This window comes from Malaclemys terrapin, chromosome 1, assembly GCF_027887155.1.
Source record: "Malaclemys terrapin pileata isolate rMalTer1 chromosome 1, rMalTer1.hap1, whole genome shotgun sequence".
Lineage (NCBI taxonomy): Eukaryota > Metazoa > Chordata > Testudines > Emydidae > Malaclemys > Malaclemys terrapin.
The window spans coordinates 65,523,463-65,550,673 of NC_071505.1; the positions used below are offsets into that span (position 1 = coordinate 65,523,463).

General features: G+C 43.5%; 1 protein-coding gene across 1 annotated transcript in view; it reads right to left on the minus strand.

The window, feature by feature from the left end:
* BEST3 (bestrophin 3) overlaps positions 1 to 23,993 on the minus strand; it is a 39,468-nt gene extending 15,475 nt beyond the window's left edge. The window contains exons 1-7 of the mRNA XM_054026308.1: positions 23,805 to 23,993; positions 20,915 to 21,084; positions 18,211 to 18,305; positions 17,409 to 17,642; positions 2,623 to 2,777; positions 1,807 to 1,884; positions 1,005 to 1,157 (exon numbers count right to left, since the gene is read on the minus strand). Coding sequence (XP_053882283.1) covers positions 1,005 to 1,157; positions 1,807 to 1,884; positions 2,623 to 2,777; positions 17,409 to 17,642; positions 18,211 to 18,305; positions 20,915 to 21,066 — 867 coding nt within the window. The 5' untranslated portion in view covers positions 21,067 to 21,084; positions 23,805 to 23,993. The remainder of the gene's footprint in view (positions 1 to 1,004; positions 1,158 to 1,806; positions 1,885 to 2,622; positions 2,778 to 17,408; positions 17,643 to 18,210; positions 18,306 to 20,914; positions 21,085 to 23,804) is intronic.
* Positions 23,994 to 27,211: the final 3,218 nt, after the last annotated feature.

The following is a 27,211-nucleotide window of genomic DNA, read 5'->3' on the forward strand; positions in this document are numbered from 1 at the left end:
AACCACTGAGCTATGGAATATTCTGATCTGGGGCTCCCTCAGTCTCTCCTGTTGAAGTTGTTCTAATTTGGATTCATAGTTAAATAGTCATTGGGTCAGAAAGAGACAGAGAATGACTGCAGTCCAGTGGATAGGACACAAACCTGGGAGGTGGGAGACTCTGTGACCAGTCCTCTGGCCCCAATTACTCTGCCATTATTTAGCCACAGTGGAGCAGCTTTGACGGGTGAGATTGAGAGAACCCCACATCAGAATAGCTCAATGGTTAAAGCACTCTTTTGACCCCTCTATAAATCCTTTCTCCCCCTTAGGCTGACATCCCAGGTGAGTACTCTAACCACTGGGCTAAAACGTATAATGTCAGCATCAGCACCACCTCCTCCTCAGGCTGTTTTATTGGAGTGAGGCAGGTGCCTAATGTATTCCCACAAGAAATGACAGACACACCCCTCTTGTCAGCATCTCCCATTGGCTAGCTTAGTAGGGATTCACCTAACATGATGGTTTTGTGGATAGCATTCTTAGGTGCCTATCTCTTCCCATTCATTGTATAGGGAGCTGAGGCACCTCACTTAGATTTTGTGGATCACATTGTTATGCCTGTGATTTTCTATGTGCCTAAAATTGAGCATTACAATACCTCTGTCTCTTTGTGGATCCAGGCCATGCTTCATTGGGAGTTTTCAGTGCTCACCTCCTTGCAGAAGGTACTTTCAGGATTCTGACCCTTCCTTGCAACCACACTTATTGTAAGACCCACCTTGGGCAGATTGAAAATGTAATGGATGATTTTCTAAGCTCTTCCTGAAGATCAGCCCCTGGACACCTTTGCTACATTTATCCTTTGGTGTAACACCATTAAGCTTCAATGAATTTACAACAAATTTGAATCTGGCCCCTTGACTTGAGCTGACTTGGGGGGATTTCACCTACTACCTTTCCCCAAAGATGTAGCCAAATCAACACCAAATTATTTGTTGTTGTAGTCGACAAATATCGCTTACCTTGAGCCATCCTGCGTAGAAGAAGAATTGTAACAGTGTGAAGACTGGAATGTAAAGATCCAAGTCATGTCCTACATATCCTTGCTCAGGATCCAAAAACTGACGTCCTATCAGACATGCAAAGAAGAAGGTATAGACCGCAAGAGTGACAACCTGCAACAAATAAAAACTACATTAAAATAATATAATAAACATTCTTTATGTATAAGGCACCACATTCCCATAGCCTGCTGGGTGCCTAACACAATAGTATTTTAAATATTATAGATAAACATTACAAATAAAATGGCAACATGACCTATTGATAGCCAGGAAATGTGTATAGAATCATAGAATATCAGGATTGGAAGGAACCTCAGGAGGTCATCTAGTCCAACCTCCTGCTCAAAGCAGGACAAATCCTCAGACAGATATTTAGCCCAGTTCCCTAAATGGCCCCCTTGAGGACTGAACTCACAACCCTTGGTTTGGCAGGCCAATGCGCAAACCCCTGAGTTATCCCTCCCCCTAGCAGAAACACAAAACAACAATTCATAACCCACCCACCCACCCTCAACTTATTGAACCTCCCAGTATCTTCCCAGCCTCCCAAGCCACCCAGCACCTTCACATCAAACATAACTTAAAATGTCTAGCCAATCATCCTAGAGACCATGGCCAAGATGGCAGCTGCAGAGTGCTCAGAATCTCTAAGAATCAGGTCACTTATGTGGGTGCCTAAATATGGACTTAGGAATCTAATGTTAAGCCCTTCTTTTTGAAAATCTTGGTCCAAATTTTGGGAATAGTAATATCTCAGTACCTGTGTGTAGACCAGTGGAATTCCAACCCAGTCATAACCAAATAGAAGACTACACCAAGACCGGTACTTATTCATTTCCTAAATAGGAAACAAAACAAAATGTGCGACATTCGCTCCAAAATAATAATGGGTTTGTCACAATTCATTTCACATAAATGAAAGGCTGTAAAACAGTATACTCTGTCTGCACCAAATTTAATGAATTAGAAATGGATATGATAAATATTCTGTAGATCATCAACACATTATAAAATTCAGTTGTACAATGGACTTAGGAAGCTTGGTGGAATGCTTAGCTTCTTAACAAATTATCTCTTGGTCCATTATTTCAAATTTGTATGCTGTCCAGGGATATTGGCAGGAGGATATGTTTTACATTACAAAAAAGGGTTATTGATTGTTTCGTGATACATTTGGGCACTGTTTTTGTTAAAATAAAAAATATTAAATTAAAATAATAATCCCCCTAAAGATAAACAACTTCTCAATCTTTTGGGTTTTTTTTTTAACTACAGTGGAGTTACTCTCGGTTTATAGCAGTGAAAGTAAGAGCAGAATTTTGCTCACTGATTTGGTATTTCAGTCAATTATCTCTCATTTATATAAATATTGTCACATTAAGCACTTGGTGGTGGAGTTGGTTTTGTGCATAGTACATGCGTAAACAAACACACTTGGTATAAATCTAGAGTAAGTCCACTGAGGTGGGGAGGAAAAGATTGGAAAGTTGTATGTAATAGATAAAGTTATATAGGTGAACAGACAATGCATAGTGATTTCAGCATCTGTTTCTGTAGATTTATTTTTCCTACTTACATTCATCAGTGTCTGAAGGTCTACACTGTCTCTAATTCTACCGTCTTTTCGTGCCTTAGATGCTAGATTTCCAAACCAGACAAAGGGAATCCAGTATTTAAGATGGGGAGACTTAAGATGATCAAAGTTTTTTCTTTCATCTACTGTCATAAAACCTGTTTACAAAAGAAAAATAGCTGGTTTATAGTGTCCCAAGGTGCAGTTAGTTTGCAAATTATTGGTGCCTATGTTGAGAGCTCAAGTACTAAAATAGATTTTTATGGAACATCAATTTCCATGCAGCAGAATGATTCTGAACATTGTGTGTGTGGTATTTATATAAAACTATACTGAACATTACTCATAGCTTTCCCCATTAGTTTCCTTCTCCCATTCTTCTCTGTAGTAGACCCAGCTTCCCAATATAGAGCATCAGACTCCTTGCAACATCTACCTAAATAAAATTCCAGGTTTATATAGAAAGCTAGACCTCTCAGATAATATATATTAGTCTAAAAATAACTTATTTTCTTATATGCTGGTGAAGTACTGCAGTTGTACTATACTAGTATTACACACATCACTCTGATTTAATGTTCTATTTTTAGGCAAGAAGAAACTAAATAATATCAAAAGATTATCATTCAACAGTAATTGCTTGTTGTGGTGTCTTAAAACTTGTTGAAAGTTATAGTGGGGTCACAGGAGCTTCTGACTCAGATAAATTTTCACTAAAATTTCAAAGAGTGAATGGGCAATAATGATTAAAAGTATGTTTAGTAAACCAAGTTCAATGGAGATTGGATTTATCGCCCTTAAAATGCTTCTCGGCAGGATTTTGTTTCTTTTGGTTTATTCAGTAGTATTAAAAGAGGGAAAGAGAACTCTGCTCAGAAATCCCAAATCTCTGGGTTCACTTTACCCTCCCCCACCAATTAGAAGGATATTGGGATTCCAGGGGCAGAAGGAGGTGGAGCCAAGGTTGTCTCTAGAAGCATAGCTTCACTGGAGTAGCACTGTGCATATAGTGGAAGTAGGAGCAGGGTAGCCCCAGAGCTGGCCCAGAGACAAGGGGACATTGCTCAGAAAGTGGATACTCTGAGTTACGGAGGTGACCTCTCTATGCCTGTTCCACTGTCCTCTCCTCACTTCTACCTACTCGATTAATGGTTTGGGAACCTCGCATTTTCCCCGTGCAATGGGATGATCTGGCCCTGGCCACTGTCAGGTAAAAGCTGGTCCCAGAGGTAGGTTTGGGGGAAATAATTTTTTACTAATCCTAGGAACAATAGAATTGTTTTCATTAATTTACAATTATAAACCATTTTTAAAGCAGTAAACACCTCCCTGCAGCATTTGTAACCTCCTCATCCCTGCATTGTGCTACTGCCTGAGAACCAGACGGTGAAATTTACTAAAAACTGACAGTAAACAAAAGTGAAATATAAACATTTGAAGAGTTTCAGAAAACAACTAGCCATGAAGGAAATGATTGTTTCCTTGGTTCCTTCATGCCTGAGTTATTTCTCACCTTGACTATTGCAATATCCCCGCTTTCTAGCTCTCACCTTTCCATTCCGTTCGAAATGTTGCAGCTAAAATAGTCTTACTAAGTAACCAAAAAAGGTGGTTGTTATTTTAAATATTTGTGTGATGGTAATGCTTAGAGGTCCCAACTGCTATCTGGGGCTCTATTATGCTAGTGACTGTACAAACACATAGACGCCAATCTTACAAACAATTACACACACATGCTTAACTTTACTTCTGGGAGTCAAGTTAAGCACGTGCTTAAGTGTTTGCAGGATTGGGGCCTAAATAGACAGACAGACAAGGATAGAGGGGGAAACAGAGGCAGAGAGATGAAGTGGCTTGAACTGATTATTAGCACATTCTCCGTGTGCACAAGATAACTGCACAGTTTAAGGTATCCCAGGGTTAATGTGTCACTATATTTTTGTAACAGGGTGAACAGATTTTTCTGTGTCCCTGGGAGGAGGTGGAAGGGGGGTTAATTCCCAGCCAGGCTTCAGAGTCAATTTAAGGAGGTACTCCATGTGGAAGCTAATTAGGTAAAAATGGGATTATGTAGGATGAACACTTTAAACAAGGTGGCTGGGGTAACATTGGAGCTGCTCAGTTTGGGTTGTATTGTTTGTTTGTTTGAGTTTACTGCTCATGAAGATGTATGGAAGGGATGCTGCCAGATACTTTTGCCATGTTTGTGTCAATTTGGGTTAAATCAGGACGCCTGATATAAAGCTCTATGCTGGGAGGATAATTTGTGCTCAAACATGAGAGCCTTTTGTAAACTCTCTTTTGTTGTGCTGACCCAGACTCTAAGGCCTGGTCTACACTACGGGTTTAGGTCGACTTTAGCAGCGTTAAACCGAATTAAGCCTGGACACGTCCACACAACGAGGCCCTTTCTTTCGAATTAAAGGGCCCTTTAAACCGGTTTCTTTACACCACCTCCGACGAGGGGATTAGCGATAAAACCGGCCTTTGCGGGTCGGAATTGGGGTAGTGTGGACGGAATTCGATGTTATTGGCCTCCGGGAGCTATCCCACAGTGCTTCATTGTGACCGCTCTGGACAGCGCTCTCAACTCAGATGCACTGACCAGGTAGACAGGAAAAGACCCGCGAAGGTTTGAATTTCATTTCCTGTTTGCCCAGCGTGGAGAGCACAGGTGACCACGCAGAGCTCATCAGCACAGGTAACCGTCATGGAGTCCTCCCAGGATCGCAAAAGAGCTCCAGCATGGACCGAACGGGAGGTACGAGATCTGCTCGCCATATGGGGAGATGAAGCAGTGATAGCTGAACTCCGTAGCAGTAAAAGAAATGGAAAAGTATTAGAAAAGATCTCCAAGGCCATGAAGGACCGAGGCCATAACAGGGACACACAGCAGTGCCGCGTGAAAATTAAGGAGCTAAGGCAAGCCTACCACAAAGCCAGAGAAGCAAACGGAAGGTCCGGGGCAGAGCCGCAAACTTGCCGCTACTACGCGGAGCTGCATGCGATCCTAGGGGGTGCAGCCACCACTACCCCAACCGTGTGCTATGACTCTCTCACTGGAGAAACACACAGGGAAGACGGTTCGGGGAACGAGGAAGATGACGATGGAGGTACTGTAGGTAGCTCACAGCAGCAAGGAAGCGGAGAAACCGGTTTCCCCAACAGCCAGGATATGTTTGTGACCCTGGACCTGGAACCAGTAACCCCCGAACTCACCCAAGACCCTCAGGGCACACAGGAGACCTCTGGTGAGTGTAACTTTGTAAATATTTGTAAACATTACAAAAAAAAAGCAAGCAAGTCTGTTAACGTGTATGGGGATGGGGTGGAAATCCTCCAGGGACATCTCCAGAAAGCTCTCCTGGTTGAAATGGGGTGATTTTATTAAGGGGGACATTCAGAGGCGCCCGTTCCTGCTCTTCTGACCAGAAATGTTCCCCGCTGTTAACCACGCGGTGGGGGGGAGGGGTGAAGTGATCATCCCAGAGAATCGTGTGTGTGTGTGTGTGGGGGGGTGGTTTACTTGTGTTTGTGCCGCATGTTAACCGGGAAACCGCAGCCCCCTCCTTTTACATTGAAACCCCATTTTAAATGGACAACCCAATTCATCCTTGATATGGGAAATGCGCTGCTGTTTGCAACCTTTCCCGCATGTTAAGAAGGTTAAAAAAGCCAAAACACTGTGGCCTACGATGGCTGCCTGCAAGCCGAAATATGCGACCTTGTAATGAAAGAGTGTACCCATTGTTCCCTAAAATGTGTCCTTTTTAACCACCTCTCCCTTCTCCTCCACCAGCTGCAAATGTTTCTCCTTCGCAGAGGCTCGTGAACATTAGAAAGAGAAAACGTAAGACGAGGGACGAGATGTTCACGGAGCTGCAGATGTCCGCCCAGGCTGATAGAGCACAGCAGAATGCGTGGAGGCAGTCAATGTCGGAGATGAGAAAAGCCCAACATGAACGAGAGGAGAGGTGGCGGGCTGAAGACGATAGGTGGCGTCAGCTTGCAGACAGACGGCAAGAGGCAATGCTCCGTCTGCTGGAGCATCAAAGTGATATGCTCGAGCGTATGGTTGAGTTGCAGGAAAGGCAGCAGGAGCAGAGACCGCCACTACAGCCCCTGTGTAACCAACAGCCCTCCTCCCCAAGTTCCATAGCCTCTTCACCCAGACGCCCAAGAACACGGTGGGGGGGCCTCCGTCCACCCAGTCACTCCACCCCAGATGATCGCCCAAGCATCAGAAGGCTGGGCTTCAATAAGAGTTAAAGTTTTAAAATGCAGTGTGTCCTTTTCCATCCCTCCTCCCCCACCCATCCCAGGCTACCTTGGCAATTATCCCCCTACCTCTGTAAGGAACTAATAAAGAATGCATGAATGTGAAAAAACAATGACTTTATTGCCTCTGCAAGGGGGAGGGGAGGGTGGGGTGGGGTGGTTGGTTTACAGGGAAGTAGAGTGAACCGGGTCGGGGGGGGGGGTTGGAGGGTTCATCAAGGAGAAACAAACAGAAGTTTCACACAGTAGCCTGGCCAGTCACAAAACTCGTTTTCAAAGCTTCTCTGATGCGCACCGCGCCCTGCTGTGCTCCTCTAACCGCCCTGGTGTCTGGCTGCGCGTAATCAGCGGCCAGGCGAGTTGCCTCAACCTCCCACCCCGCCATAAAGGTCTCCCCCTTACTCTCACAGATATTGTGGAGCGCACAGCAAGCAGCAATAACAATAGGGATATTCTTTTAGCTGAGGTCTGAGCGAGTCAGTAAGCTGCGCCAGCGCGCTTTTAAACGTCCAAATGCACATTCCACCACCATTCGGCACTTGCTCAGCCTGTAGTTGAACAGGTCCTGACTCCTGTCCAGGCTGCCTGTGTACGGCTTCATGAGCCATGGCATTAAGGGGTAGGCTGGGTCCCCAAGGATCACGATAGGCATTTCAACATCCCCAATGGTCACTTTCTGGTCCGGGAAGAAAGTCCCTTCCTCCAGCTTTCGAAACAGAGCAGAGTTCCTGAAGACGCGAGCATCATGTACCTTTCCCGGCCATCCCACGTTGATGTTGGTGAAACGTCCCTTGTGATCCACCAGGGCTTGCAGCAGCATTGAAAAGTACCCCTTGCGGTTTACGTAGTCGGTGGCTTGGTGCTCCGGTGACAAGATAGGGATATGGGTTCCGTCTATGGCCCCGCCACAGTTTGGGAATCCCATTTCAGCAAAACCATCCACTATTGACTGCACGTTGCCCAGAGTCACTACCCTTGCTATCACCAGGTCTTTCATTGCCCTGGCAAATTGGATCACAGCAGCCCCCACCGTAGATTTGCCCACTCCAAATTGATTCCCGACTGACCGGTAGCTGTCTGGCGTTGCAAGCTTCCACAGGGCTATCGCCACTCGCTTCTCAACTGTGAGGGCTGCTCTCATCTTGGTATTCTGGCGCTTCAGGGCAGGGGAAAGCAAGTCACAAAGTTCCATGAAAGTGCCCTTACGCATGCGAAAGTTTCGCAGCCACTGGGAATCGTCCCATACCTGCAGCACGATGCGATCCCACCAGTCTGTGCTTGTTTCCCGGGCCCAGAATCGGCGTTCCACGGTATCAACCTGCCCCAGTGACACCATGATTTCCACATTGCTGGGGCCTGTGCCTTGTGAGAGGTCTATGGCCATGTCAATTTCCTCATCACTCTCGTCGCCGTGCTGCAATCGCCTCCTCGCCTGGTCCGGGTTTCGCCTTGGCATGTTCTGGCTCTGCATATACTCCAGGACAATGCGCGTGGTGTTCATAGTGCTCATAATTGCCGCGGTGATCTGAGCGGGCTCCATGATCCCAGTGCTAGCTATGGCGCCTGGTCAGAAAAAAGGCGCGAAAGTAGTATCTGATGGACCAGGAGAAGGAGGGCGGGAGGGAGGGAGGGAGGGAGGGAGGGCCAAGTGACGACATGGCGTACAGGTACAGGAACAGGGAGAAACACAAACAACTGTCACACAGAATGGTCCCCCCAAAGATTAAACTGGAAACCCTGGGCTTAGCAGGCCGTTGATTTCACGGAGGAAGGGGAAGCAAATGAACACAGAATAAATCTATTTTTTACATCTTAAGGTGGCAGCCGACGCTGCAGCATGAGTGACAGCCATACCAGTATGATGATGATGGGTACCAATCATAATATACCATCATCTGCCAAAAGGCAAGGGGCTGCTGCTGTGTAGCAATGCAGCCCCATGTCTGCCAGCCCCACGTCCGCCAGCACCCAGCATCGCCCTCGGCCTCTTCTGGGTGCTTAGCAGACAATATTGGGCAATTGGCAGAAAATAGTACATTATGACTGGTAACCGTCATCATCGAGACAGTAGCATGTCTGCCCAGGTGGCCATGATTGACAGCCACTCCAGTACGACGACGACGGGTACCAGTCATAATATACCATCGCCTGGAAGGGGCTGGTGCAATGCAGCCCTACGGCTGCCAGCCCCACGGCTATCACTCATGCTACACCGTCTACTGCCAAAAGGCAGTTAGCAGCTGCTGCTGTGTAGCAATGCAGTCCCACGTCTGCCGGCACCCAGAGGACATATGGTGACGGTGAGCTCAGCTGTGCTGAGCGGGCTCCATGTTGTCTGCACAGGTAACCCAGGTAACCCAGGTAAAAAGGCGCGAATCTATTGTCTGCCGTTGCTGTGACGGGGGAGGGAGGGGCCTGACGACATGTACCCAGAACCGCCCGCGACACTGTTTTGCATCATCCGGGCATTGGGATCTCAACCCAGAATTCAAAGAAAAGGCGTGAACCGCTTCACGGCTCGAGCTGTGGCGCAAACGTAGTATCTGACGGCCTAGGGGAAGGAGGGAGGGGGGCCGAGTGACGACATGGCGTACAGGCACAGGGAATTAAAATAAAGAACGGTGGCTGTGCATCAGGGAGAGACACAAACAACTGTCACAGACTGGTCCCCCCCAAAGATTAAACTGAAAACCCTGGGTTTAGCAGGCCGTTGATTTGACGGAGGGAGGGGGAAGCAAATGAATACAGAGAAAATCTATTTTTTACATCTTAAGACGACGGTGCAGCGTGACTGATAGCCCTCGGCATCTTTCTGGGTGCTTGGCAGCAAATACGGGGTGGTGTATGACGATGGTCTTCAGGCCTATTGCACGAGCTGCTGCTCAGGGAAGACTCTGCTAATGTGCGATGACCCGACTTGTAATAGGCCGGCTAACAGTCATAATACACCATTTACTGCCAAAAGGCAAGCCCCACGGCTGCCAGCACCCAGATCGCCGATGAAGGCTACCAGTCTACTGCACCGTCTACCGCCAAAAGGCAGTTAGCAGCTGCTGCTGTGTAGCAATGCAGTCCCACGTCTGCCGGCACCAAGAGGATATATGGTGACGGTGAGCTCAGCTGTGCTGAGCGGGCTCCATGTTGTCTGCACAGGTAACCCAGGTAACTAACCCAGATAAAAAGGCGCGAATCTATTGTCTGCCGTTGCTGTGACGGGGGAGGGAGGGGCCTGACGACATGTACCCAGAACCGCCCGCGACACTGTTTTGCATCATCCGGGCATTGGGATCTCAACCCAGAATTCCAAGGGGCGGCGGAGACTGCGGGAACTGTGGGATAGCTGTGGGATAGCTACCCATAGTGCAATGCTCCGGAAGTCGACGCTAGCCTCGTACTGTGGACGCGGTCTGCCGACTAGAGCACCTAGAGCATTTTATTGTGTGGACATACACAATCGGCTGTATACAACCGATTTCAATAAAACCGGCTTCTATAAATTCGAACTAATTTCGTAGTGTAGACATACCCTAAGACAATCACTAACAGGACAGGCATTTGGTAACCTGGCAATACAGGAGATAGCAAAGAGCTGTGCCCTAGTCTATAAAAGTCATGTGGTTACAGTATTTTGGGTAAACTTATAAATATAATCGGTATTTTGGCAATCTTAAAATGCAGAGATATTTGAAGGAGTGACTGGTTAAATATGCAATCATGAGGTTTATTGTTTCTCAGTGATTTCCATATAAAATCTTCTCAGTTGAAATCAAAATGATGGTTTTTCAGACTTTAAATGCTGCAAATTCAATCTGGAATTTGAAAATCAAGCTATATTTTTTTATTGACTCTCACTAGTAATACAGATTTTGCAATCAGACCTTCATTTCCAATTTTCCTAATGGTACATGAATCAACACAGAATAAAAAGAAATGAGATACTAAAAACTTAGTTATGTATGTAAAGTAAGATGATAAGATAGGAGTAGCTGTGTTGAATAAGAACATGACATTTTAAAGTAGTGTTTTGCTGGGCATAACTGCACATTAAATTTCTTTTACAGTTACTGTAATAAAACGCAAAGAACAATATTACAGCTATGTATTGAAAAGGTGTCTAGAACACGTGCTACTGATTTTGATGAGTAAAAAGGAAAAGTATCCGATATCCTCAAGTGAGTCAACAAAGTGAGAGTTCAACAGAAAGATGCAGCACTTTTGAAATGTTCTGCCAGTTAACAACAGAATACAGCGAGACTTTTAAAAAGTGTCTGTGCAGTTCTGCTGCCAGCTTTAGTGATCATAATAATAAAAAAGCAGCGGTAGCCAAAAAAATCTTATGGCACCTGCTGTAACGTTTTATAGAGCTTTTGATTTTCTGCTGGCCCTGCTTGCCGCTACAAGATAATGAAAAAGATGTTTCAGTCAGTAGGGATAGAGACTAACACACAGACCCATAGAGTTTAAGGCCAGAAGGGAACAGTATGATCATCTAGTCCAGAGATGGGCAAACAACGGCCCGCGGGACCATCCTGCCCGGCCTCTGAGCTCCCGGCTGGGAAAGCTAGCTCCCGGCCTCTCCCATGCTGTCCCCCCTCCCCCGCAGCCTTGTCTGGCCTGCCGCTCCTGCCGGGCAGCGTGGGTAGTGTGGCTGGCTGCGGTGGGGCTGCGAGCTTCTGCTGCTCTGAGCAGCATGGTAAGGGGGCGAGAGGTTGGATAAGGGGCTGGGGGTCCCTGGGGGCAGTCAGGGGACAGGGAGAAGGGGGGCTTGAATAGGGGATGGGGTCCTGGGGGCGGTTAGGCGGGAGTCCCAGGAGGAGGCGGACAGGGGACAAGGAGCAGGGGGGGGTTGGATGGGTCGGAGGTTCTGACAGGGGCAGTCAGGGGGCGGGAAGTGGGAGGGGGCAGATAGGGAGCAGGGGTGAGGCTCTTCGGGCACAGCCTTCCCTACCTGGCGCTCGATACAGTTTCGCAATGCCGATGTGGCCCTCGGGCCAAAAAGTTTGCTCACCCCTGATCTAGTCTGACATCCTGGATATCACAGGCTACCTACATCACCCAGCACACACACACGAAACCCAGCAACCGCAATTAGACCAAAGTGTTACAGACCACTGAAGACTAGACTATTATGTGCCACAGCCATTATTTTTAAAGTTAAGATATTTATGCTTATATCCATTAATGATTAAACCGTTTGCCTGAGGGACATTAATGGCAGGGAGCATTGTCCTTATCACTGAATGCACTGGATTGCTACAGTATGAGCATGTTTAATCATTGATGAAGGTTATGGTGAAACAAGCCTCCAAGTAGTCCCGAACTAGTTATTTTCATTACAGTGATAAAGGAAATACTTTCTGTTCAATCAATAACTAGGGAGGGTGTAAAACAGCAACTGTTAAAGATAAACATTTGTAAATTGGCAGGACTAGGTAACTTGCACCCAAGAGTATTAAAAGAATTGGCTGAGGAGTTCATGAACCATTAATACTGATTTTTAGCAAATCTTGGAACATTGGGACAGTTCCAGAAGACTGGAAAAAAACTAATGTTGTGCCAATATTTTAAAGAGTAAACAGGATGACCCAGGTAACTATAGGCCAGTTAAGCTGATATTAGGGTTACCAGTAGTTCCGTATTATAAGGGATATCCCTTATTTAAATAAAAAATTGCCTTCCCCTACTACTAAATCAGTATGGGACACCTTTTATCCCATATTTCAACCAGGGAAGTAGTGCCGCTGGAGTGGTCTGGAGTGTCACTCTGGCACCTGAAATCCAGGATGGAGTGGCGCTCCAACCGGTTGGCAACTTGACCTGGTGCACGGAGTCACAACGCCACTCAAATTTAGCCCAGTTGCCCCTTTGTCTCTGGACCCCCTCTGACAACTGCCCCTCCCATTGAAATCTGAAATAGTGCCCCTGCTGGCTGCAGTGAAGCCCCCTTCTGCTGCTGCCTTCCTCCAGGCCATACCATTCGTGCAGCCCCCACCCCCGGCAGTGTACAGTGCTGCTGCAGGCAGAGGCCAACAACTGCAGCCTCTGACTCAGCTCCTGGCACCCACGTGGAACATGAATAGGAGCTGCAGCGGCTGCCTGGCCTAGCGTGCCCTGCGTTCTCTGCAGTACCCAGAGCTGGAGAGCCCGGGCTCCAGACCATGCCCAGAAGTCTACACAGCAATGAAACAGCCCCACGGCCCGAGCCCCATGAGCCTGAGTCGGCTGGCATGGGCCTGCCCTGGGTGTCTAGTTGTGTGTAGACATACCCTCAGAGGCCCTCGGAAGGATGGGGAGGAGAAGAGACTTGCCCCAGAGGCTCAATTCAAGACTGGGACGTCTGAGGTCTGGCCTGTATTTTTGAAGTACAGTGTTGGCATCAATAGCAATTCTGGGTAAAAGCATGGAAAGGTGTATGTGATGCAATCAGTAAAGAATTAAAGGATGATAGCAATCAACATGGTATTATGGAAAATAGGTTTTTTCAAATAAACAATGTAATTTTTTTGAGAAGAAAAGTTTGGTGGATAAAGGTAACTGTATTGATATCATAGACTTCCATAAGGCATTTGACTTAGTCTTGTGTGACAGGCTGTTGAAAAATTAGGAAAATCATGGGTGGTGCGTGAACCCCCCATTCGGGGGAGGGGAGGCTATCCTCTTGCCCTGCTCCTTCTGCCCAAAGCCCACTCCCACTCCACCCCTCTCCTCCCCTCCCCCTGCTCTCGTCCACTGGGGCCAAAGGAGCCCTGAGTCCCCCACCACGGCTGGAGGAGGCCCATCTGAGCCCTGGCCTGCCCACCTGAGCCGCCCCTGGTTCGTTCGCCTGAGCCACCCCAAGCCCTGGTTGGTCAGAGGAGCCCTGAGTCCCACTGCGGCCCAGTCGGGGGCCATGGCAGGAAGCATTAGTGGAGGTTTGGGGAGGCTTAACCTCCCCCAGCCTCCGTGATGCACCACCCATGAGCAAAATCCATACAAAATCGTTGTAGCCCATATTAAATGGATTTAAAAACTACCTAACTGATATATGTCAAAAAGTATTGTAAAGGGGAATTATCATTCAATGGGGATGTTTATAGTTGGGTCTGGTTTTGGTCCAAAACTATTCAATATCTTTATCAATGCTTTGGAAGAAAATAAAAAATCAAAGCTGGTAAATAATGGTGGGTACAGGTAAGTTATACAGAGTGATCTAGATCACTTGTTGAGGTGCCCTCATTTGAACAACATGCATTTTAACACACTGAAATGCAAGGTCAGACATATAGGAACAAAGACTGTAGATCTTACAAGTTGGGATACAGTATTCTGAAATGCAGTAACATGGAAAAGGACATGAGGGTCATGGTAGCTGACTGAACATGAGTTCCCAGGGTGATGCTGTAGCTAAGAGAGAAAACACGATTCTTGGATACATAAGCAGGGGAATATCAACTAGGAGGAGGATGGGCGTATTACCTATGTCTGTGGCATTAGTGAAACCATTACTGGAATACTGCGTCCACAATTCAAAAAGGATCTTGAAAAATTGGAAAGAGTTCAACAAAGAGCTACAAGAATGATTTGAGATTTGGAAAATTCACCTTACTGTGAGAGATTTAAGAAGCTTAGTCTATGTAATTTATCCAAGAGCAGTTAAGAGGTGACTTACTTGTACTCTACAAGCACCTCGGTGGGGAAGGGATTTCTTTGGCTCTTTACTCGAGCAGAAAAAGGCATAATGTGAGCCAATGTCTGGAAGCTGAACTCAGACAAATTCAGACTAGAAATAAGATGCAAATTTTTATCAGTGAGGGTGACTAAGCATTGGAACAATTTACTTAGGAACATGGAGGATTCTCCATCACTTGCAGTCTTTAGATCTTTCTAAAAGGTACGCGAGAAGTTATGGGCTTGAGGCAGGAATCACTGGATGAGATTCTATGGCCTGTGTTATGTAGGAGGTCAGAGTAGATGATCATAATGGTCCCTTCTGGCCTTAAAATCTAATCTATGAATTTATGAAATATGCTTGCAGAAAAAGCAAAAGTGTAGCAATATTTTTGCTTTAACAATTTTCAGTTTGACAGCGAGGTGAAAAAATGGCACAAGTGGCTTCCGTAATTACTGATGCTCTTTAAGGGTTAGATTCTGCCACCATTGATTATACTGAATGCAGGATCAACAAGTACTCTGTTCCATAAAGCCATAGCTAACTGTGAATGGGACTAATTATGGAGTATTGTATTTTACTCAACATGAGAAAGATTAGCAGAATCTCACCTCAAGTGTTCAGTACTGTAGCTGCGAAATATTTGTGGGACAAGATATATTCAGATGTATCATGTTGATTATATTGTCATGACTTGTTCAGGGACACTATGGCAGAATATTTTCTCCACCTGTTAAGAAACACCAATCTACAGCAATGTACGTACAGTTCTCATACACTGTATCTTTAAGAACATGCTGTCTTTAGCAAAGAGAGGCAGAGGTGGGTTAGCTTGCAGGAATTGCTGTAATTTTCCTGTGTGTATTAAGAGTAGTTGGCTAGGAGGAATGACAAAAGCTTCACTGACCTCTCAGGCTCAGGTAAACAACTTGCTGTTGAAAAATGCTAGGAAAAGGATTTCAAAATTCAACATAATTTTGGAAAAAGGAAGACATCAACCTGAACTGGCTCTGTCAATAAGAAAGATGTAATCATCTGGGAGTTTTTTCTTAAATATTCTAAAACTCTCATGTGTATATAAACAGCATATTTTAACATAGCATAACATCAGTAACTTACTGCTGTTTCCCAAAATAATACAGTTTACAAGACACCATAGAAAGAACACAGGAGTTGCCCTGTCAGAATAGACCAATCATCATCTAGTCTGGTATCCTGTCTCTGACAACAGCCAATTCCAAATACTTCAGAAGAAGGTATAAGACCACACCAGGTACTTAACTGTGCAGCAGGGAGGTTGGAAAAGGAATTTATTTTGGCTTAGCTAGTGACCAGCTTCTGCCTTGAAGCATGTGTATGCTCCTTGGTAGACATTGGGATAATACATGTTCTTAGGGGTGGGGGGGGGGGGGGGAACCCATTTCTTATGAGGTGTAGTGGTGGTCATGGGAACTAAGTCACCAGAACATTAGAAAAGGGCATTTCCTAAGAGAAGGGATAAAAGATGCCATCTCATTATTCCGTGCACCACTCAAAAAATGACAATACCTATTGGTCTGGCCTGTTTGCTTATAAATGATGTTGTATGCTACCAGGCAACAGATCCAGGTACCATTCCCAAACTCAGCTTCCAGGGTGGATTGATTTAAATCAAACAGACTAAAATCATGGTTTAAACCATGATTTTAATCTTGTTTAGTGTTTGGAATTTTTAGTTATTTTCCTAAAGAAGGGTTAATTCTCACTGTTTGGTAACCATTACATTGTGTTGATTTGCAATTAAATATAGCATTTACAGCAAATGTGGTACTTCTTTTTGCTAAAGAGGAGAATACACTATATCTGTACACATTTATTTATTAATTTTTTTATTATGTTAGAAAATGGTGAATGGTGCATTTTTTATTTACTGGATGATGATTGTTTACTCATGATTTGTGTCAATCTCTATTTGGATGGATATTAGAATTAAAAAAAATTGGGTTAGTTAAATAAAACTGCCTTAAATGTGCTGGATACATAAGGGAAAAAAAGTTTAACAAAACATATTTTGCATTTAAAACTAACTAATTCAGTGACATTAACTGATTTTTTATGGTCACCATGTCCTTCAAGATTTTAGAACTAGTAGATCTCCTCCTCTCACACCTCATTTTTAGTCATAGATTGGAAGAGAAAATCAAGCTTTCCTGTTATTTTGACTCCCAACTGGTTCCTTAATGTTGAATGAACTAGTTAATCAACTGTACTAGTTGAATAAACTGAAATGAAGATATCAAAAGCTTTAGCAGTTCAACAAACTCTGATTCCAGGTGCTTCCACCAGTGACTTCCACCACTTCAGTGGTTTGACTTTCTTTGAAACTTTGGCAGCAAGCATGTAATATTTAATATTATTCATTTAACTGAATTTAAATAATTTTATTAGATTATAGTAAGTTTAGGCCTTAACATAGGTTGTAAGAATTTCAAATTTAATTGTAAATTCGGTTGTTTTAAAAATAAACTCATATTTAATTTAAATTAAAAAATCTTTTTAAAATTTTTGTAAAAAAATTTTTTTTTTAAATTCACTCTGTCATCCTCTCACTCCCCTGGCTGAAAAAGGCTGAGTGCAGAGGAGATGTAGCATGCTCAGTCATAAGGGCCTCATCTTGTTCTAAAATGGACCTAGATAAAGAATTTAGCAATGGTGGACTCTTAAGAGCATTTTATCTAATCCTTCTCTGACAGTGGGTGGCTTTGACATGGGGCGGTCTGACAGGGATAAGGGGTTAAAGAGAAGAAAATACAAGGCAGCTCTCCAACATCCCCATCTGTAGTCAAAAGGGCAGAGCTTATTGGGGAAAGGAAATTGACAATACCTGCTTCTACCACATGGTCCATGGTTGGAAATCTTTTGTATACAGCTGTGCTCACTGAGCGGAAGATGATCAGGGAAGTTAAATTCACATAACGCATTAGAGTTCTCCTAAGTAAGCGCCCGTATTCATCTCTTCCCTGAATGCTGCTAGAGATCAAGAACATAAGTCTGTCTGGCCACGGCAGATTCACAAACTGGTTCCACCAGCGGTTCACCACCAAAGTAACGTAGAATCCTGCGTGTTAAAAAAGTATATCAACATCACTGTTCTTGCTGCAAAACTGACATACACTCAGATCCTCTAATGTTGAGTTTTAGTTCATTCTGTAGGATGTTATTTAGGCTGTAAGGTAACTTCATTTGCCAGAATAATTGTTATAAAATATGCACAATATGATACAGTTAAAGCCAATTATTAAGTAGCTATTACATTCCAAAGGCCGAATCCTGCAAGGTTCTAAGTGCCTCATGCAAGATGTTGAGCACTCACAACGCCCATTCACTGAAATGGGAGTGAAGGGTACTCACTTCACAGGATCAGGCTCAGATAGTTATTTAAACAAACACAGTTAGTGAATAAAAACTTAAATCTTCCAATAGTGAAGTAATAATTCAAGCATATGCGGTGTTGACTTGACAAAAGCAAATTGACTTTAAGGCAACCTTAATGGATGGCAGTGGTTTTATTGTGAGACAGATTTCCAACATGCCTTTCAGCTCTGAAATACTTCCATGCATTGCCATTTGTGACATCCTAATGGAGGCAGCTTTGTGGATTCTTTCCATAGGTACGCTGTACTTACCAAGCACAAAGGTGACTGGGATTTGTTCAGCATATTTGTCACAGTAAATTGATAATTTTTCAAAGAACCGTTTTTGGTTTCCTGTAAGAAAAAATCTGTAGCAAAAATAAAATGTATATATCCCTTTGTAATATCGCTGCACACCTCGGATATAAAGTGAAGACAATTAAGTATAAATAACCAGATAACTGAAACTAGGAGTGATCTTGGCTAATGTGCACAGATGAATATTTAAGGAGTTAAATTGATGAACATTTACGGTGTTAATATTTGTAGCATGTAATAAGGGAGCTGACAGGTGGAGGAATATTATTCGCTAGTCATAAAATATTTCTCATTACTGAAGTGACAAAAACCACTTGTGCTATTCACCTGTAGCAGGCCACCTAACACAAATCAATGGTCTTGGTGCAAACTACTTCAGCAATTGTATTTTTGTCCCATTTTTCAACTGGACTACTTAATAAAAGTGATCTGGTCAGATCTTCTGAAACTGGAAAGGGGCCCTAATCTGTACTTGCTGTTTTGTGAAAACTCTACTCTTTCCACATCAGGGGGTATATCTCATTTACTACTAAGAAATTTGTCTTGGCCATAAGTTAAAAGGCACAAAAAATCAAATATATTTAAACTAAGGCAACTGTAAGCCGTATGGCAGAAAAAAGAATGGAGCACAGTGTAGAATGATAGCTAATGAAATACAACATTCTTAAACATAAGCAATTATTTTATTTATATATAAAATCTTACAGTTATCTTATCCCATATAAAAGATATACATGGCAAATATCTGGGGTTGTTTTACATTTGTAAAATAAAATCTGCTGTTCATATAGAATGCTTTCCACAGTGTACACTGAATAAAGAGGAGAGTTTTTATGTACAGTTTTAAAGTAAGAATAGATTTTTTTTTAAATGAAAGGTTTTTGTTGTTGTTTCTTTACATGCCAATGATTTAGTCTTGCTACCAGCTATACCGTGCTGTATGTCTGTATATCTTGGAAGATTAGTGATTGCCCATATAGACAAAGTAAGTCCAAATAACTTGTTTTACATGGAAAAAAAAATGTTGAGCTCCAATTCTAGTTCTAAAGAGGGACTGAAAAATAATTTGAAGTCATCCCACTTATTTTATCAGTGAAAGTCTTCATTCCATTAAGAAATTTTGTCTTCACCAAGGTGAGATTTACCATGGGCAGAGGACTAGCATGAGACATACACCTAGGATGACCAGACGTCCCGATAAAATCGGGACCGTCCCGATTTTTAGCTGTTTGTCCTGCGTCCCGACTGATCTCTGGTTGGGACGTAATTTGTCCTGATATTTCACTCTGCCGGCAGCACTCGGCTTTTTTTTTTTTTTCCCCTCCCCCGGTTTCCCAATATTTTCTTCCTTTCATCTGGAGACCCTACATACACCCCACTTAAGTCACACTTGAGGAATTAATTGGGACTTAAGTGTCACATAGGTCTTGTGCTGGCCTTTTGCACTGGGATAAATTTCACCCTGACTTACACACTGATCCTGCAAGGTGCTACTGTTGAGACTCTCCTGTGAGGTAGGGAGAGCGTCTCCTGTCGGTGTAGGTACTCCACCTCCCAGAGAGGTATGACGACGGGAGAAGCTGTCTATGCCTGAGATTAGGATGGCATTACTATGTCACTCAGGGATGCAGCAGCATCACCAACTCCTTCTTCAGCTGTTTTGTGTAGAGCGAAGCAGGTGCCTTAAGAAATGTCTTAAGTTAGGCACCTAAGCTGTCTGACTGCAGGGGGAAGATGCCCATTTGTGAATCGCTAAGCAAAAATAGGCACTTCCCTGCAGCCCAGACTTAGGTTCCTACCTTGAGGGGATGGGCAGGACTTAGCACCCCCCCCTTTTATCAGCATTTCCCATTGGCTAACTCAGGCGGCTCCTGGCCTAGTGCGTGAGCTTTTGTGGATCACATTCTTAAGCACCTATCTCTCTCCATTTATTGTATAGGGATCCTGGTCGCCTAACTCGGCTTTGTGGATCAGAGTGGTGCTCCTGGATTGTCTAGGTGCCTAAAAGTAAGTTGCCGTGGCTCTCAGCATTGCAATACCTAGGTCTCTTAATGGATCCCAACTTGAGTGCCTCCAATTTCTACTGAGTAGATGCTTGGCACCTTGCGAGATTGGGCTCTTCAAAACTATGGGCTCTTATTGCAGTCCTTACTCAGGCAAACCTCAACTTTCCATTTCCTGAGAAAGGGCTACATAACTGGACCATAAAATAATCACCTTTCAGCATTTCCTATTAAATTGCCATCTATTAACTGGTGCTGACATAGACGCATAAGTATGACAATGTCTAGACTTCGCAGTTCAAAACAGGTCATTTAGTCAGTGCAGAGTTAGAGTGGCAAAAACCGTGTAATGACATAGGAGTCCTGCCGATGTTTATAAGGCATAACATTTTTGGAAGATGACATATACACAACAATCATCAGCTAGCATGCGGCTGAAATTAGAATCACTTGAAGATGCTGGTTAAACAGTAATTTAACAGTCCAAAAATCATGTGAGATATAAATTACATTAAAAAGGTCTAAGCAAAAGGTCATGTTATTTAGTACAAAATCAGTCATCAGCCAAAGAATCTGAAGTGAGACTGTGCCTTTTACATAGCATTTGATTCTGATTAAGAAGGAGACATGAATATGTCACATGGAAACAGATGTACCTGTACAATACACTTATTGCTGTGTAAAGACTAGCAAAGGCAATAAATTCCCTGTACAGCAATTTGTAGATGCTGCCTTTCCACTTGAGGAGTAATCTGTGAAATCCAAAGAAGGTGGCATTTGCTACTTTACTGGAGTAAGTGACTGTCATTGTCTTGGCAGGTTGTTTCTAGAAAAGTAAAAACAAGCAAGAAATGGACAGTGTTTTAGAGTGTATCTTAACCCATATATATATATATATATATATAGCTATAGTTAGCAGTGTATTTGTGACCTGCAGATTGGATTACTGCAACGGGGTTACTCTTGAAGACCATCCAGAAGCTCCAGACAGGACAGATGTATCTTCCTGTCCGCCTGCTTGGCAGCGTCAGCTACCTGGAGCATACAACACCTATTCTTCAAAGATTCTACTAGCTTCCAGCTTGCCCCAAGCTGCGGTTCAAGTGACTGACTAGGATTTCATGACATTTTTCTAAATTTCCAATTTTGTTGAATTTTTTGTTCAAAATTTCAACAGAAAAAACAGAAGAACAAAATCATGAATTTCCCTGCCCCATTTTCATCCAGCTCTGGTATGATCTATACACCCCAATGTGATCTAGGGACTGCCTTTCCTATTTTATGTCATTGCAGCAAGTGAGATCACCTTGGGGGCTCTTCTAACAGCCTTGATATTTGAGTGGCTGGTGGGAGGACAGTCTTGTTGGTGCCTTCTTCTACCCCAACAGTGCAGTGCCCAAGTTAGGTCACAGTCCAAGACCTAGCTATTTTCTCAGGACTTCACAGAGCACATTGTAGGTTTCCCAACTCTCCAGGATTGTGCTGGAATCTCCAGGAATTAAAGATTAATCTTTAATTAAAGATTATGTCATGTGATGAAACCTCCAGGAATATGTCCAGCCAAAATTGGCAACCCTAGCAGCCTGAGTGGAGGGCTAGGAATTTAGCTTATATTTGGTAGTGGTAAAAATGTTTTCCTGTTGACTTTGTCAAAGTGCTATATGGCTCTTTTTGTTGTTTATGCACCTAGGGATATTGGTGAGACGTGTACTTTAACTACAAATATGGAGAGGAGAACTTTGCTCAGCATTTTAGGAAGGAAATAGCAGTAATCTCCAGTTAATGATTGTATAAAATCACTAGCATTGCTCTAGCATAAATGCCAGTCTTGCATGTTTTCTTTATGCCACTGTAGGCTATTTACTTTAATTTAAAAGAGAAACTATCAAACCATAAGGGCTGCCTGATAGTGTACAACTTGGCTAGGCCTCTGATGCTGAGCATAAAAATAAACCATGAAAATTTAGCTGTGAAATTGCTAATTTCTTCTTTTATTCATAGGGGGAGTAAACAGGGGGAAGGGACACCCATACGAATTCCATTTCTGACCGATGGTCTCTCCTGAGAGTTCTGATTTGTGTGAAGAATGGCCTGGCAGCTTGTAAAATCCTGGAATATATGGTTATTATTCCTTGGCTTCTAAATGATAGCTGTGCTATTGCTTATTTTTCCCCCCACATCTGTTTTTCGATTGAAGTCTGATAAGTGCAACTAAGGGCTCACATCCTGGCTGATCAGTGGATAGAGGTGATGTCTTGCATGCCAGAATGCCTGGGGGTCAGCATGGGGAGCCTCAATTCTAGTTCCCAACCGAACAGGTGGCTTCACCAAATGGTTATGATGAGAAGAGATCTAGTATGAATAGGGCAACAAATATTTCTAATGGGAACCTCCAGTGAAATTCTATTGGACTTGTGAAAGCCAAGTAGGGTGACCAGACAGCAAGTGTGAAAAATCGGGACAGGGCTGGGGGGTAATAGGAGCCTATATAAAAAAAAAGACCCAAAAATCGTGACTGTCCCTATAAAATCGGGACATCTGGTCACCCTAAAGCCAAGATAGCACAGCTATAGCCCTAGCTAGGACTGAAACTATGAGTACCCCCAGGAGGATTTGTACTGCAGGTGCCACAATAAATTCAGGGGTATTATCTAAAAAGCACTATCACATTATTTTTGTATTAGTAAAACTAAGCATAATTGCTTTTAGACCAGTGGAGAGTGAATGATCACAGTATATCTATTTTCTTTCGCTTCATATGGAAATAAATGTTTCACAACACAAGAAGCACAGATTTGGTGCTCTACTTGTGTGGTTTTCTGGGAACATGTTCATAGTCTCCATTAAACTTTTTAATATATAAAATACAATACATAGCAATGGGAAGACATGGTATAAATAAGATCTATATTCCTGGTTCATGGCTTTACTCTTGCAGATACTGGGCACTAGATACTATGGTGATTGGTGCTAGAAAATATCTTATATAGATATTTTATTATTATTTACCTCATTAGCAGATATAGGGCAAAATTCTCTTCTGATATAAATTGGCACAGTTCCATTGATATCACTGCAGCTGCACCAATTTACATCAACAGAGAATTTGACCCATACCTGTAATCCTGCTTTTCCTTCCCTTCAGTATTGGTTACCTCTCTGGAATTTATTCCGTTACTGTGACTTATATTTTATTGTACTTTTGCTAAGGCAACCAGAAGTCCTTTGGCATTGGTGCCTAAAAATAAAAGAATATTGTTGTTCTATTAACATTACTCCCAAAGTTAATGGGAGTTTTGTCCAGATACAGACTTCAGGATTGGAAGCATTACAATTAAAATAGAAACCACCGTAGAAAAGGATGGCAATTAATAACATTGTAGATACATTACAGTATATACAAATAAATAACGCCTACGTGCAAAATTAACCATCAAATTTCTATCATTTTATTTCCTGTTTTATATTATGGTGGAGAGAGGGATTCAAATGTACAGCTTAAGTCCAATTAAAAAAAAACATTAAGCACATTCTGTGTACACTAACCTGCTATTCTGATGTGGCAGCCCAATCATGAAGGAAAATCCCAGACCCTTTCTTTTCCTCAAATGTCCCCAGTGAAGAAGCCTTCAGGTATGAAATAGTGTCTTTGCTCCTTCTTCACCTTAGGAACATAGGCTATTGGGGGTTTGCTTACTACTGAGACCCTGGAGGAGTGGACTGACAAGCACAGGGGTTAAAATGTCTTTCCACTTCTGGAAGTCTGTTTTTGCCAAGTCCCTCACTGCTGTCAGTTACAGCAGGGAACAGACGCAAGCAACAGCAGCTGCTGATCTTGCTGTTTTCTAGTCTATAATTATAACTCCACTTGCCATCCAAAGGACCCCTTTGAATTGTATGAAGAGTCTCTGTAATGGTTTGGATGGCACCAAAACCTTTCACCTCTTTCCTTCTGTCCCCCCAAATGGAACAAATAAGAGGGAAGCATTTTTCTCTGAGATTCAGAAAAGAGGATCAGTCTTGCCTCAGTCCTGCAAAGTCTTATGAACATGTTTTTTGTGTTACTCCCATGAGTCACTCGTTCCATTGCTTTCAATGCATCAACTCATGGCAATCAAGTTAAATCTTTGCATGATTGGAGCTTCTCTCCCCACTCCTAAGGAGAGATGAACTCTGTCTTTCAGGAATCATGGTGTTAACAGGAAGCTGTGACACATGACACACAATGAGAGACTAGGAGGATGCCATTTAGTGCTCCATGATTCTTCATAGAATCTTTCACAAAAAGAATGAAGCAAGATGATTGCAAAGTGAAATAAAATAGAGCAGAGGGAGAGAGAAATAAGATGCTGTGTAGACCTGTGGGGAAAGCTATATTTTCTGATGAGAGATTTTTCTTGTTTGAGTCTCATCAATATGTACAAAGCGATTCAGGAGCATGTTTTGTTAATTCAACTTGTCTCTGAAGGAAATGATTTGTGATCATCATCTGCTTTTTCCTCTTTGACAATAGCAGACAGAAGACACTTAGCTGTCAAAACACAAAAGACATTACTGCATGGCGTGTGTGTTTTGTGGGCAGGCAGGGGGCTATGGTGAAATATAATAAAGCATTTTAACAGTAAATGGTCTGGCATGAAAAAACATACTGCCCAATCCTATTATAGTGACCGCTTTTCATAGGAGAGCTCCTAACAATGAGGATATTATAAGATCGCTGTTTATAATAATTACTTAGGCCTAAGTTTGCTTGAGAAACAGGCCCTTTGGTAGATTCTTTGAGCACAAGCAGTGCTTAATTGGCGACAGGGCTGAGACCCGGCACCTCGAGGCTTGGCAGTTCGTAGCCCCAGGACCTCCGGGCTTGCTGCATCAGTTATAAATGTAAAAAAGTGCTTGAGCCCCGGCACCTCTTTCATTGCAAATTAAGCACTGAGCACAAGTGACACTACTTAAATAACTAATAAGGGACAGGTGGTGTCAGATGGTTTTCCAGGGCGCGCTCCAATATTTTCATATAATGAGGTGAGCAGCTGAGACTGCTCCATTAGCTTTGTGCAGTTTTTCAGAAGACACAGACTTGGAACTTTACAATTTTGGAGGCAGAAATAAAATAAAGTTTCCAGAGTGCAGATCCACTGAAACTGCCTTGGAAAGCTGTAAGTACATCTCCCTGTACCGCTGAGGTTTGCTATATCCGGGGAGGATTCATCCCAAAGACAGGAGGTGTTTTCACTATTGCTCTCCCTTGGGGTACCATCCCCCCACCCCGCTCCGCCACACCCGAGGGAGGCAAAAAGAGCTCTGCAGGAACCCTGCTAGCCAAGGCTGCTGAGGGGATACAATGACTCAGTGCATCCTCTGACCAAGTTGACAATACCCTTTCCCAGACACTACTACTCATATTTTAGGCTGGGTTGGTCCCCTAAGGCCTTCCTGGTTCATGGGAGGTTGTGCCACTCCAAAATCCCTGCCTAGTGACCTTACCACAGTTGGGGGCCTCTCCACCAGAAGCAAGCATAGACCCTTCATGATTTTTGTCCCATTATGCTAAACTTTAAAATATCTTCATATTTGGATACAGCTTTTCTGCTTTAGATTTATCTCAGTGATTCGTACTCATGTCATTAACAGCAGATTTCAGTTGCTCACTAAAAGCTCACACACTATAGCAGGGCTGTGAAAGCAATCACAGCACCATGACGATCCATCTGACCCTGTTCCCTCCAAGGACTTGTTATAGAAGTTCACCAAAAGCATTTTTAATACAATGTTAGGAAATGCCTTCAGCTTTCAATGGGCGAGGGACAAAGCCTGGGGCTTCAATGTGCATTTTGCCTGAATAAGGGTGAAGGTGCCACTCATTCAGTGAAAATAGTGCTGAACCCACATAAGGATGCAGAACATAGTAGTTTGTTTCTGGGTGGAATGTGAATAGTATGTGTAGTGATTTATCTATGCCCTCAAATTTGCAAGCGAGAGAAGGTGAAATTTCTGCAAGGGTTTTTCCTTTTGTTTTCTCATCTCTGATATGTGAATACCAGATTCCATGGTAGAATCATAGAATCATAGAATATCAGGGTTGGAAGGGACCTCAAGAGGTCATCTAGTCCAACCCCCTGCTCAAAGCAGGACCAATTCCCAACTAAATCATCCCAGCCAGGGCTTTGTCAACCCAGGCCTTAAAAACCTCCAAGGAAGGAGACTCCACCACCTCCCTAGGTAACGCATTCCAGTGCTTCACCACCCTCCTAGTGAAATAGTGTTTCCTAATATCCAACCTAGACCTCCCCCACTGCAACTTGAGACTATCGCTCCTTGTTCTATCATCTGCCACCACTGAGAACAGCCGAGCTCCATCCTCTTTGGAACCCCCCTTCAGATAGTTGAAGGCTGCTATCAAATCCCCCCTCATTCTTCTCTTCTGGAGACTAAACAATCCCAGTTCCCTCAGCCTCTCCTCATAAGTCATGTGCTCCAAACTCCTAATCATTTTTGTTGCCCTCCGCTGGATTCTTTCCAATTTTTCCACATCCTTCTTGTAGTGTGGGGCCCAAAACTGGACACAGTATTCCAGATGAATAGGGGAGAGGGATAGCTCAGTGGTTTGAGCATTGGCCTACTACACCCAGGGTTGTGAGTTCAATCCTCAAGGGGGCCACTAGGGATCTGGGGCAAAATCAGTACTTGGTCCTGCTAGTGAAGGCAGGGGGCTGGACTCAATGACCTTTCAAGGTCCCTTCCAGTTCTAGGAGATGGGATATCTCCATTAATTTACAATTTAATTTATGAGCCCAATCTCGAATAAAGGGGAAAAATCACGTTCCTCGATCTGCTGGCAATGCCCCTACTTATACAGCCCAAAATGCTGTTAGCCTTCTTGGCAACAAGAGCACACTGTTGACTTATATCCAGCTTCTCGTCCACGTGACCCCTAGGTCCTTTTCTGCAGA